This window comes from Palaemon carinicauda, unplaced genomic scaffold (genome assembly GCF_036898095.1).
Source record: "Palaemon carinicauda isolate YSFRI2023 unplaced genomic scaffold, ASM3689809v2 scaffold293, whole genome shotgun sequence".
NCBI classification, from domain to species: Eukaryota; Metazoa; Arthropoda; class Malacostraca; order Decapoda; family Palaemonidae; genus Palaemon; species Palaemon carinicauda.
The window spans coordinates 59792-73555 of record NW_027170590.1 but is presented as its reverse complement, the minus strand read 5'-3'; the positions used below and the strand labels follow the sequence as shown (position 1 = coordinate 73555).

Here is a 13764-nt window from a genome sequence, read left to right as displayed (position 1 = left end):
TACTATAGTATTTTGACTCTTCAAGGTCTCAAATTAACCTTAAAGTTTTAATCTTCTCTGAGAGATTTGTCTTCCATTATGTACGGTATGAGAAAACCCCCTCAGGGTATTATTATTGGGCCTGTCACGGCCCTCCCCTTTGATGAAGGGATTATCTAAATGGAAGACAGCCTGTGAATAGTGGTTTTCACACGCCCCTGTTGTATACACGACACCCACAAGGTGATTGCACGAGGGTAGTAACCTCTGCATTCCATGTTTTTATCTTTCTCTAGTATATTTGGAAGATTTATATTAGGAAAGTGTAAAGAAGGACTTCTTTCACTGGGCGTCACAGGTCTCTTCCCAGAAATAGATTTTTCCTTCGTCAAAATCCCTTTATTATTGTCCTCACTAGTAACAAGAACTACTAAATCTTATAAAAAGCACGTCTCCAGATGCGTACTCTAGTCGCTTTGGCACTCTTTAAATATATGTCTATTAGGCGAGCAGATTTTTATACCTCGTGCTGTTTTTGTCCATCTAGTATTAATTCAGTTTGCTTTATGTATCGCCTCAAAATAATTAATAGCTTATCGATTAGGGCTGACTGTGATGGCCATTTTCTATGATAGTTTTATGTCCCCCCTTTAACCCCCACCCAAAAAGTTTCTCTGCATGATACAGTATAGAGAAGAGAAAAAATCGTACCGCACTTTTTTTTAACCCTCCGTCCTGTGAACCTTATTTGTGTCCTGTTTGAAGGGTGAGATAGGAGGCAATGCCCGGGCCCCTTATTACCCTCAGCCCGGCTATGCCCGAGCCCGCACGATCTCCAGCGGCAGCGACGACTCCGGCACGTCGGTCGATCCCCTTGATTCTGATTATGATGTTGTTAACAAGGTTAGTCGCTCTCTGGCAAGGTTGATGTATGTACAGTTTTTCTCAGTACTTACGAGCGTTTGTTGGTATGTATAAAGAAGTATTTTTAATGTTCATTTACCCCTATTTTATGAGAAGTTTTTTAATTCTGGCACTGTGCTGTTATTCTAGGGTTTTGGGTTGAATTTCCATTGGGGAGGTGTTTCATATATTTAAAGCTCAGGGAATAGAACTGAATGGAAATGAGATAAAAACATTCATAGGATATACCTTCAAAGTACAGTAATAACCTTTACCCTTTAATAATGATTATTTATGAAATGCTGTACAGTATATGCTGTTAGTAGCTTTTGAATTTTTTGGCTTAGTATCAATCCCTTTAGCTTGTTTTAAATTAGTCTCCATGCAGTAAGTATATTACTGTGTATTTGTATATCTTACATTCTATAAATATAACCATTTTATAGTATTCTCTTTTGCAAGACAAAGTTAATCTAAGAGCCTTACCCTGCAGTAGATATGCTTACGAGCGTTTAAGAAATAACGTTCCGAAGGTTACGCATACACTCGTGATCTTGTTCATGTAAATACATCCCAGTTTGAAATTTATGAAAGCTTACTGCGAAGATTAGAAAAGGTGAGAGGGAGTATATAGCCAAACTCTCTCCCTGCTACAGGATGGTATCGTCCCCACCGAGGCTCAGGTTTTCGATGCCAGCGGCTTTAATACCTCCACCATAAGCATGGAGGCTCCCCCGCTTGTGGAAACAGAATCCCGCAAGGTTGGTGATGGTATCGGTGGCCCGTGAGAAGCTGTTAGGAGTGTTGAGTTGAGAGCTTCTAGCTGGCTGATTATGGCGGTGACCTTGAGTGTTTCGTTGTTAGAGGAGGTTATCTGTACGAGGTATACTACGGTCGCCTGGATGCCAAATCCTGGATTATTTACCTTGGGGTTTTTAGTTCTCGATCTGCGCCTCTCCATGGGCTCATGTGTTATACTCGTACAAGTAATACTCTTAAATTGCATGGAGAATTTGCATGTATTTGAATTAGAATCCAGTCTCTTGATATCTTGCTTTTAACGGATTGTGATATGCTGAGATGAAGCCTGTTTTATTCCTCCCCTTTAAGGGGAAGAATCAAATATATAAATAATACCAGCTATGTTGGTAAGGAATGAAGGTCTTTTGGTGGATGAGTTTTGTTTGATCACATTTTATTTCATGGCAGTTAAATCATTGTTTTTGCAAATCATAAATTATCCTTGAAGGTATGTTAGCTGTTTTTTTGTTATAGTTCTGAAGCCCAGTAAGCACCGGGAGATGTTTCGCGGATGTACGAGAAGTATTGTTACCGTAATTAAGTATTTTCACCTTGGCACATTCACACCTTTTGAAAAATCAGCCGTTTTTGTAACCAGCCAAGGGTTATTCTGAAATCTTCATGTAACAGAAACTGTAATATTGGATGTTTCATATTACAAAAGGGGGACTTTTTTCATTTCTCAGTAAGCAAGGGTGTTAATAGACCTTTTTGAAGTATTTCATGTAATTTAAAAGGAATATAATCAATTTTCGGTAATGTTTCAGTGCTTGCTTTAAGTATTAAATTTTTCCCTGTTGGGCATTAAACCTGACAGGGCGTTTTTAAAAGTCTGCCGTAAGGTTAATGCTTGCTCTCAAGTACTTGCTGGGCTTATTTTGCTAACTTATTTTTTGTATATTATATATGTTTGATCTTTTTTAATGTTGTTTTCCCATACATATATATATTGTGACTGCCATGGCCTCTATTTTTACACCTCTATACTCCTTTATTGTAGTTGAATTACGATTCACCCCCTCTCCCGAGTGAAGGATGGAGTCAGCGACATGGTTATGCTCGGTACTGCGTTATCGAGAATTACCCTGAATGGTGATGAATTAATTTCAAGATGGTACATATCAAAGAACGTCACTTGTAGAACAGTAAAACAGTAAAGAAATGACATTCTTACGGTACTTCTTTATCAAGAATTAATTTTAGATTGTATGCATCAAAGAATGTTAAGAAATATCACTCGCTGACATTACTGCTTTATCGAAAATTAATTTAAGATTGTACATACGAAGGTTAACGAAATGTCACTTGTTGATATTACTGCTTATCGAAAATTAATTTAAGATTATACGTATCAAAGAATGTTAACGAAATGTCACTCGCAGATATTACTGCTTTATCGAAAATTGATTTAAGGTTGTACGTATCAAAGAATGTTAGAAATATCACTCGCCCACGTTACTGCTTTATCGAAAATTAATTTAAGATTGTACTTATCAAAGAATGCTAAAAAATATCACTCGTACAACATTGCAGAATTTCTATTCCGTGGATAACCATGTTTAGTTGATTTCATCTTACTTTTGAATAATTTCTTCCCCCTTTGATCATCTCAAAAACGTTGTTCTCCGTTTCTTTGGCCTCAAGTGTGTGGCTTTCGTTTTTTTTATTACCACAGGTGTCTGTGCTGGGATTGGAAGATGGTGATGAAGAAAATGCCGTGATCATCAGCTCTCAGGCCATCACATCCCGAACTCGCACTGTAGAGACCACCACTGTAGGTGTCCCGTCCCATCATGTACCCTCTTTCCTCCTTGCGTCCTCTCCCGGGAAACCCTTTATCAGAGATCAGCCCCCAGCCCACTGTCTGAATGTCAATATTCCTTTCCTTTTCCCTCTGGCTTGACATATTTTGACCAACTTGCAGATAGTACTTTTGCTCGTTTCCGTTTTCTTGCCCGTTTCGGGCTGGTTCTCCGGAACAACTTCACGGACTGTCTTATTTTACAATATTGAAAAACAGCTGTTTCTCGGTAGGCATTAATTGAAGCCCCCCCTCCTCGGTAGTAATTTCAGTTTCTCTTTAACAAGCAGTATAGAATATCCATTTGAAAACTGCTCTTGATTACCCCGTACTTACAAAAAAAAATTTCTTGTTCATGAAAACGCTATAAAGAATTAGTCGGTATTCTGTACGATATTAAAAACTATCAGATGTTGTGAATATTCTGTATGATCCATAGAACACTTTCTGTACTGAATTTTTATACGTAGCATGTGAACTCTCAGACTCGTATTCGGTCAAACCATTTTAACAGGTCCCTCATTTGTACAGGTTTTTTCTTTAGATTTTTTCTATTAGATTCCCCTTGTTATTATAATGTTATTTCCTCTGGCAATATAAACATTATGCATATCTTTCTCTTTGCGTCAATAGGCATAGGAAGAGATGATGTTGACATCTTTCTAATACAGCTTAATTGACATAACTGATTGCCCATGTTTGTCTTATATAAAATTTCATAAGTCCCTCTGTTTGATGTAGTTGCTGAATTGCAGAACGTTGACCTTCTGTCTGAAGACTAACGATTTCAGAGGAGAAAGCATAGTTATTTACAGTTCCTGTTGTTTGAAATGTTTTTATAAATAGATAGAAATGAAATGGATATTCTTCTAAGTCCTTAGAAGCCTTTTGAATTGCAGATGAAAACGACGCTACTCAAGCAACGTTTAATGGTGTATAGTCTATGTTTTGTTTATCAAAGCCAAGATATCCTTCCCTTAATTGTTGTGTGTCTCATCCCCATTGTCCCTGTTTAAATACCATTTTGAATCTCATTAAACATAACAGCTCATTATCCATCGATAGATCCGTTGTCTTCATGTAAATCCAGGCAAACTTTATCGGAAGCGGATACCACAGAAAGGGCAAGAGAAATTAAAAGCCGTGAATTATACGGACGGAAGATAATCCAAGTTACTGAAGACTATCCCATATCAGGCTACCAGGAGCGACTGTTTATTGCATTCTTGTTTTGTGTGCTTGTTTTAGTCTTTTTTTTATTTGGCTTTCAAACTAGTGTTCCTATCCTCTCTTTCTCTATCTCCCCATTTTCATTTTGCCTTCTGTATTTTGGGCTGGCGACTGACCTAGGGCACGAGGTTTGTACATCGCAACGTGGTACTGTTTAATATTATTATTACTTGTACTTTTGTACTTCAATACATGGTACTGTTTATTACTGTGACCTATATTTACATGGGTACTTCAATATATAAGAAATCCATTTAAAGAGATTGAAGTCGTCTTCAAAAAAGTGCCAAGTTTGGCAGGGGTGCAAAACTCGTGCTGCCCAGAGTGGAAAGGACCTTGGTGGTGGTAGATCATTTATTTTGTTTATCAAGCATTTTGAATCTATAAGATCTGGTTTCTTTTCTTTCCTAGTATATTTTTTACTCTACTCTAGTAATCTTTTTGAATATTTTATACATTTGATGTAGGTATATTGATAATTTTATAATATATATATTCGGTATAAGCATTTATACACGGCAAAAATGGATATAACAACAAATAGGTTAACTAGGTTCTCTTATGATAAATTTATAGTAATGATGTAGGTATTTTGTTTTTTTGTAAGAGTAAATTATTTTGACCAGACAATTGAGTAAGAACTTTAGAACCTCATATGACTTTCCTGAACAAGGCATTCTTATGTGAGATGAAAATTAATTAGAATTTAGATGCGGAAAAGATTTAGGTAGTCCAAAGGGAACGAGGGAAACATATTAGCCGTGAAGCAAAGGTCCTCTTAATGCCATATATGTTAGGCCTTGCAAGAGGTAATTTTTGAAATTTTAGATTTATTCATTGAGTGTCTTATTTTGAATAAGGCTTTTGAAGTTGCTGCATTGCCTCTGTTCTTTCTACTGATAAATGTGATTATTGGAAAGGAAATGAAAATTATGCAAATAGATATTTAAGGGCAGCTTTTGACAATATGTACATTGAGTATTAGGAAGACTTAAAAAGTAGACAGTGATAGATGAAAGTAGAAAGATGTATACAATCTTGTATGGCCCAAGGAAAATTTAGACGAATTCCCTATATAAAGAAAAAAGTCGTCAAACTTTTATATTTAAAAGTTACATCTTCCAGGGTTTAGAGCCGTTATATAATCATATCAAATTTGAAATGTTTATCAAGAATATAACCTACAGGCTTTCAATAAAATGATAAGGGTCTTTTGACTTGTTTCTTCCAAGTTTTTCATTTTTCAGAGTTTTGAATTACACACAAACCCTGAATATGAGCTATTGAATATCCTTATCGGTGTAATTTCTTCCTCCCTATTATCGTAATTACTTTCATTATCTAATTTCTTCATGTAATTAAAGGGGCCTCTTTATATAGCAGAGGCAAAAGTAGTTTTTTGTGACTTCATACAAATATTGCACCAGTCTTTTATCTCAATCGCTTTTCCCTTTCACCGCTGAATTCCGTTAGTAATAGCACTAGGCATGCTGGACGAGAGTGGTTAATAGATTTCATTGAGGAATGGCTTCTTGGTGGAAACAGGGTAGTTCGCTCTCAGTAAATTACTCCGGGTACGAGAGAGCGGTTGTGTTAGATGTTTACTGTGGTTAAGACTTATGTACGTGAAAAGAATATTGAATCGTGGCTTATGATAGAGCACAGGATAGTCACAGATGTTGTGGAAGATAAGATTGTGATAGGTTGTGAAGCTTTAGTTGTTCAATTTTTTTATTAGAATTCTGTTTGTCTTAACCCTTTTACCCCCAAAGGACGTACTGGTACGTTTCACAAAACACATCCCTTTACCCCCATGGACGTACCGGTACGTCCCTGCAAAAAAATGCTATTTACAATTTTTTTTTTATTTTGATAATTTTTTTGAGAAAATTCTGGCATTTTCCAAGAGAATGAGACCAACCTGACCTCTCTATGACAAAAATTAAGGCTGTCAGAGCAATTTGAAAAATATATACGTACAGTACTGCAAAATGTGCTTGAATAAAAAATAACCTTGGGGTGTTAAGGGTTGGAAATTTCCAAATAGCCTGGGGGTAAAAGGGTTAATGTACGTGGAAAGAATATTTATTGAATCGTGGCTTATGATAGAGCACAGGATACTCACAGATGTGGAAGATAAGATTGTGATAGGTTGTGAAGCTTTAGTTGTTAATTTTTTTATTAGAATTCCGTTTGTCTTATCCTCCTGAATATAAATCTGACAAAACAATCTTTATTTCCTTCAAGTTTATAATTTTTTCCCGTTCCAATTTCCGCCACGTTTAGTACAAAACGGAGCGGGATGGTGTACTAGAGACGAGAGTGGAGCAAAAGATCACCATCCAGAGCGATGGGGATCCCATCGACCACGACCGGGCATTGACTGAAGCCATCCAGGAGGCTACGCGTATGAACCCCGACATGACTGTGGAGAAGATCGAGATCCAGCAGCAGTCGACGGAGTGAAGAGATTCGAGTGTTACGTAGAGGTGGGTACGGAGCCCTTGAACTTCGGTGGTTTGGCCATTTTGAGAGAATGGAAAATGGCTGTCTGCTAAAGAAGGTGATGAATACAAGAGTTGATGGGAGAAGTACAAGAGGAAGGCCAAGGTTTGGGTGGATGGATGGTGTGAAGGAAGCTCTGGGTGATAGGAGGATAGATGTGAGAGAGGCAAGAGAGCGTGCTAGAAATAGGAATGAATGGCGAGCGATTGTGACGCAGTTCCGGTAGGCCCTTCTGCTTACTCCGATGCCTTAGATGACCGCGGAGGTAGCAGCAGTAGGGGATTCAGCATTATGAAGCTTCATCTGTGGTGGATAACAGGAGAGGGTGGGCTGTGCCACCCTAGCTGTACCAGCCGAACTCGGTTGAGTCCCTTGTCAGGCTGGGAGAAACGTAGAGAGGAGACATCCCCTTTTTTGTTTCATTTGTTTGATGTCGGCTACCCCCAAAAATTGGTGGAAGTGCCTTGGTATATGTATGTATGCATATATTATTATGATTACCAGCCAATCTACAACACCAGTTGGAAAAGCAGGATGCTATTTAGCCCAAGGGCTCCAACAGAGAAAAATAGCCTCGTGAGAAAAAGAAATAAGGAAATAAGTAAACTGTGAAAAGAAATAGAATATTTTAAGAACAGTAAAAACATTAAAACAGATCTTTCATATATAAAATATATGGAGAGACGTCAGTCTGTTCAACTTCAAAACATTGGCTGCAAGTTGGAACCTTAAAAGTTCTACTCGATAGTTAGTGCCCAAAGGTGAAGTCCATTCGGTTACCTTTTGTTTGGAAAACAGGTAATCCACTCTTTAATCCCCTAATGTATTCTTCCTTTTCCCTATCCAGTCATTATCCAATTCTTAATTCCTAGTCTCAGGTTTTTTGTTTATCAAACACTTCTTTGATGTCGCCTGATTCATGAGATCGGCAGGTACACTGGTCCGGGAAGGTGTTGTTCAGTGTTCTTTAAGATCTCCAAAGCCTCAAGAAGTTTGCAACCGTCTACACTGAAGATATTGAAAGCCTCTTACAGTATGTCCTCCATTCCTCTTTTTCGTACCTATACGAAGACGTAATCCGGTTGGCCTGTGAAAAGACAGCTAATGCCTTAGAGAGAACTTACAACCTTCACCAATTTTGTGGATTGGGAACTGGAGTGTTTTAAGTTGCAAAGAGTATATTCCCCTAAGGCAGAAGCTTCAGCTTGAGAATTACTTTATAATGACTTGATTCAACTGCAGTTGCAAGCTGTTTCTCCCTTCTGTCTCCCACTGCAACTTGGGACGGGGACTTCCAAGCAGGAAGGCCACCCTATAAGGGTGCTTTAGCATACCTTGCCATTCCAGAGGCTGAGAAGATCTAAGGTTACTCTTCACCGACATTTTGCTTATCGTCCATGCAGGACTTTCAAATAAGCTCCAGTACCTTATGATCAATTCCGAGGTTTAAAACAACTAATTGGATTAGATAGTTTTCAACCAACATATTATTATTATTATTTTTTTATTATTATTATTATTATTATTATTGTTGTTATTTTTATTAAGGTATGGAACACACCCTTCAGTCAACACTTAAGGATGTGTTAACTCCATGAATTTTTAAAATTTGTCCTTGATATTAAAAAGGTTTACAATATTGATCAATATTGGTTGTATTTTGTAATAGTATTATGAAAGTAAAGTTTTGAATATCAGGAAACACTGTAGTTAATATAGATTGAACAGTTGTCTTGCTAAGAAAGGAATTATAATATATCATTGATTAACATTGTTTGTAATAGTATTATCAAAGTAAAGTTTTGAATATCAAGTTAACATAGATTGTAGTTTTGCACTCCACCTTCTAAACATAACCATTTTCTTCCAGATTGTTGTTTCTTCGAGCCTCACAGGGATTGAGACACACGGCAACACCCTCGAAATGTGCGAATGTCTACATTATTGGATACAAGTGTGCTAGTTTGTGAAGAAGTCACACAAAGAATTTCCTTTACTTCATTTGGTTGTATTTCTCCCCGCCCAACCTAGTCTGGGACAAGACGGACTCTTCTCTATTGTACGTTTCTTTAGTTTTTCACAGCTGCAATTTTGTCGGATAAAACCGTGCTTGCAAACTTACCTGAAGGTGTAAGCTCTGTATAGCAAGAAGGTGAATGTAGTAACAACTCGTCATTTTTGGTAGTTCATAAAAACTGATCACTCAGGCAATTATTTAAAGCCACTAAATTTTTTGTACTGGTAAGCAGTGGTCACTAATATCTTTAAAAGATGCAACTTAATTTGTAGATAGAGTACGTGACAGTTTTATTTTTTCCCTCAGCACCTTTTTGTTACCCCACCATCAGCGGAGCCTTTATTCCTCGCCTTTTATTTTGCTCCTTACAAAACACGTTCAACACCCGAAAATCTGAGATAGATCGTTTTCCGTTATACCTGTTTGTAAGGTGAAATACAACCAGTTTGTATGTACGTATAAATGCAGCCGATATCAGCTATGTTCCGAGTGAGAACACCCGTGAAAAAAATTAAAGATAAGTGAAAAGGAAACTAGTATATCGGGTCTTTCTGTGTGTCTTGGTGAAGACAAATTCTAAGTTTTAAAAAAAAGAGACTTCCTAGAATTCCCTTAGCTCAAATAATATTAACTGCCTGGTGGACTACGAAAAACATAACCTGACCTTATCCCATTAGCTATAGTCCTTTGATGAACGAGGTCCCTTTTGACTAATTCCTTGTGGTGAAAATCTTGCGTCGGCAGCCGCCGGCTAACCCTGACGACGGCAGCTCGCAGTTATCACGTTCAGATAGTCTATAAGCACCTACGAGTTAAGTCTGTGGCATTGCAATTTACATATATATTAACACTGGAATTATAAATAATGTTATTGAAGTTTTACAATTTTTAGATATAAAGAAAACTATTGAAAAAAACTATGAATTATTAGGTGATATTTCCAAGGGCAGGAATAGGTTAGTAAAAAGAGAATTGGGCGTTATGTGATAATTGGAGGAATTCCAATCCAGGTGAATATTTTTTTTTGAAAAGAGACAAAGGCAAGACCAACAGAGCTATTGAGAGCGTACTGTATTTCATTTCTGTGTGATGTTGCCTTATGCGTATAGACTTTACATTTATAAGAGTTGATAATTATTAAGTTGTCTTGAAGCAAAGACAACCTTGGTAATGACATTGAGAAATGCTGTATTATTTTCTTTTGTAGCCAATTTTTTTTAATGTTCGTAACTACCATCGAGATGGTAAAGGTACAGTGTATCATTCTTTTCCCTTAGTCCGTTTTTTCGTTATGTTCTACTCTGATCAAAAGATTCTTTTTGATGTTTGTAATGAGCCAATATTTTGTTTATTTTACGCCATATCGTTTCTTTCAGTAAGTGAAATGATGCATGATATAATATTAGGCTTCAGCTCCTGTGATGATAATTCAGCTTGGCAGTATTTTAACAAAACATGTAAAAAAAAATTAATCGGTGATATAGCCTTGTAGTTACTTGTAAGAAGGAACTTTCATCCCACTTGTGGAGTTATAGCTTGCTGTATTGCAAAACATTTTCATATTGTAATAATCATTTAGCTCGTAGGTTCACGGCTAATGCTTTTCGAAAGCAGAGCGGAGAAAATTGAGGAAATTGAATTACCCAAATACCGTCGAAAGTGCAAATCGTGTTACCAAATTGGAAGGGCAACAGATTGGGGGACAACACAACATTTCGGATTCCCCCCTCGGACCTGCCTCGTTTGCCGCAAACCTTAACGGTTAGAATAATCCCGTCTCCTAGGTGTCGCTCGGGTTGGGATCCCGGTGATCAAAACTCGAGACGAGGTCGTAGCTGATGGGGTTATTTAGCTCCTCCTCTTCTGGGTAGAGCAACGAGGTTAGCGTCGAACTACCCTTAGGGGCGGTAGCATCGTGAAAGTGCCTCAGCCAACGTTGTCTTTGTCAGAAATAGGCTAAAACATTACTACTGTAAAAGCATGTAGTACGTATGTACTGGAAAGATGTTTTTATGTTTTATTCCCATGAAGTACTATGTACATATGGGCAGGGATATTTTTTTTTTATTTAGATTTTATAACCCTATGCTCCATAATTTTTTTCTTCCCAATTTAGTTCGTATTTATTCTTAAATGTAGTTTATAGCCATTGCAGAGGGCTGTATAACTTGCAAAATGTAAAAACTATATTGAGATTGTATATATTATCATTATTATTATCATTATATTTCTACTATAGCAAAGGGCTTTATAATTATTAGACCCCAAAGCTGCTTAACAATACTGTAAAGGTCAAGTTCGGCAAAACCAAAATGATTAACCTTGCTTTGGATTTGTTTAAGGTGGCGGCGCTGTTGTTTGCGACCCGAAATTCTTGGGCCGTATTCGAATTTGTAACAAATTTATCATGTCAGGTTGTTTAAAGATATAATATTGAATAGGTGTAATTATTATAATAATTTTCCTAAAGTTTTATTGACCTTACAGTGTTAGAAACTGTCACTTTATAAAGTATAAGGAACTATCACTTTATAAAGTAAAGCGAAGAAGGCAGCAGGAAAGGTAAATGTTCGGTTTCCCAATTATTTATAGACATTAATATTTCAGATGAGTTTGTCAAGAGCTATGAAGAGCATGTTTTTCTTTATCATTTTGTTTTCGTGCATGTCGAGACGACGGCGCGCAGCGGGCAGAGTTGTTCTCAGTTCTTGCGTTAGTTGCATTTTTTGGGAAACGACTCCAGTGAGACGTTGTAAGATTATAGATATCAGAAAAGGCCAAAATAGTACAAGGTAGGTAAGGATGTCCACTTCTTAGAAGTCGACAAAAAAAAAAAACATTTGGGAGTTGTTAGGATGTATGTCTTTTGAGCACCGTGTAAGTGCCTACTTATATTCCCAAAGGAAACGTCCTCGAGCGGTGAAGAGTACGGAAGGAGTCTAGCCGGGGCTTGTACTTCCTCGCGACGAGTGTTCGTAAGGCCGATGTACACGACGGGAACATTATTTACCTGTGAATTGTGATGAGTACCTGCCTGGCGTGAGAGGCAAAAGTTTATTATTACTGTAAAAGGGTTAGGTTGGTGGCACATTCATAATATATCTGTGGACCAGTTTGTTTTTTATCTCTTTCACACACTCCTTAGCCAGACTATCATCATTCTTACATATTTCCACTTATTTTAATACTGTTAGTTCTTCTACTAATATGTTTAGAAAGAAATCGGTTGAAAGGTCAGAGTTGTATATTATGCAATGAACATAGTAAACGCGCTCCAACGCGGTGACGAGATCGCCTCGAGGAAAGGGCGAGACGAAAGTGAATTCAGCCGTTTAAAGAACAAACCTATATTAGGTTTGTATACACCTTCTTTGCTAAAGTTACTTGTGGCCGATCCCTTCGCAGGTGCGTGAGGTTCATCAATATCGGGAGGCGGTCTCGTTACGGCGGTGGATCGGAAAACCTAGATAGTAAATCCACGTGTGAAAAGCTTTCATGACCGCTGTGCTCTGGGGGAGGGAAGGAAGGGTGTTGCATATTTCTTGCATTAAGTAGACACTTGTTTTTGTCTTTCTCGTGACGTGAATCTTAACGAAAAATCCTTTCGAAGCTAGAAGTGTTTTTCCCATGCCGGGCCCATTTAACATTTGAGGGGGTGACCCACTGTACTTCCGAGTCAGCGTCACGGTTTCTCTTGCCTTAGAACAGTGTTCGAGTATGATAGCTTCTCCACGATCCACTGTAATTGAACTTTGTATTCTGTGTTTGTGCTTGAACGATTTTTGTAGTCTACTAAGTGTCTGCTTGCGTATAGGTGGATGGAATATGGCAATTCCACGCAGAAACGAAAGAGCCATGAGAAGTGTGAGTTCGCGTGTGTGAATTAGGTCAAGCGCTAACCTAGAATATGGAGTGTATCTGTAGAATCAAAGTTTATTTTCAATTTAAAAGTAGCTTAGGTTTGAAAATGAGTCGGCACAGTGAAAGTGCTGGCACGCTGCTTCCTAACATTAATACTAAGTAACCCTTGGAGCGTGCAGCCACTTCGACTGTAAATTAGCTTTAGCCCAGAACTCGATCCTTGCAGAATTGCATGGATTTATTTTTCACTTGATTGAATATTTAAACGGATTGAGAATCTCAGCATTCATGCACCACGTGTATTTTTCACTCGGCTGTACTCATTTTCGTCATACTATATCATTTTTTGCTAAATAATTATATGACCTTTGTGAACTATGAATGAGTGCAGCTTTTAACACAGTTGTTGTAACATTTTTCTTTCAAAAAATAAATGTTAGGTAAGTTGACTTGTGTTTCCTTTAAACCTTAGAGATAAGGGATTTTTATTGTGAATAAAGACATTTTCTTTTACAGTAATTTCTTAAGTATTTTGGAGGAATTTTGGAAGGTTGTCTATATGACTTGCGAGTAAAGTCTGCACCTAATACAGTATTCAGTGAGGTAAGGTAACATATCCTCATCATCTCCTCCTACACCTATTGACGCAAAGGGCCTTGGTTAGATT

The 13764-nt window shown here is 37.6% G+C and overlaps 1 protein-coding gene across 7 annotated transcripts in view; it reads left to right on the top strand.

The window, feature by feature from the left end:
* The window catches only part of cora (coracle), a 71591-nt gene extending 58045 nt beyond the window's left edge, over nucleotides 1–13546 (top strand). For 3 of the 7 annotated variants that reach the window (XM_068368836.1, XM_068368837.1, XM_068368834.1), the window contains 5 exons: nucleotides 745–882; nucleotides 1539–1643; nucleotides 3359–3457; nucleotides 7001–7203; nucleotides 9090–13546. In XM_068368836.1, the coding sequence (XP_068224937.1) occupies nucleotides 745–882; nucleotides 1539–1643; nucleotides 3359–3457; nucleotides 7001–7180 (522 nt within the window). In that variant the 3' untranslated portion in view covers nucleotides 7181–7203; nucleotides 9090–13546. The remainder of the gene's footprint in view (nucleotides 1–744; nucleotides 883–1538; nucleotides 1644–3358; nucleotides 3458–7000; nucleotides 7204–9089) is intronic. The other 4 variants (XM_068368839.1, XM_068368838.1, XM_068368840.1 and 1 more) reach the window with 4 other exon arrangements.
* The last annotated feature ends 218 nt before the right edge of the window (nucleotides 13547–13764 follow it).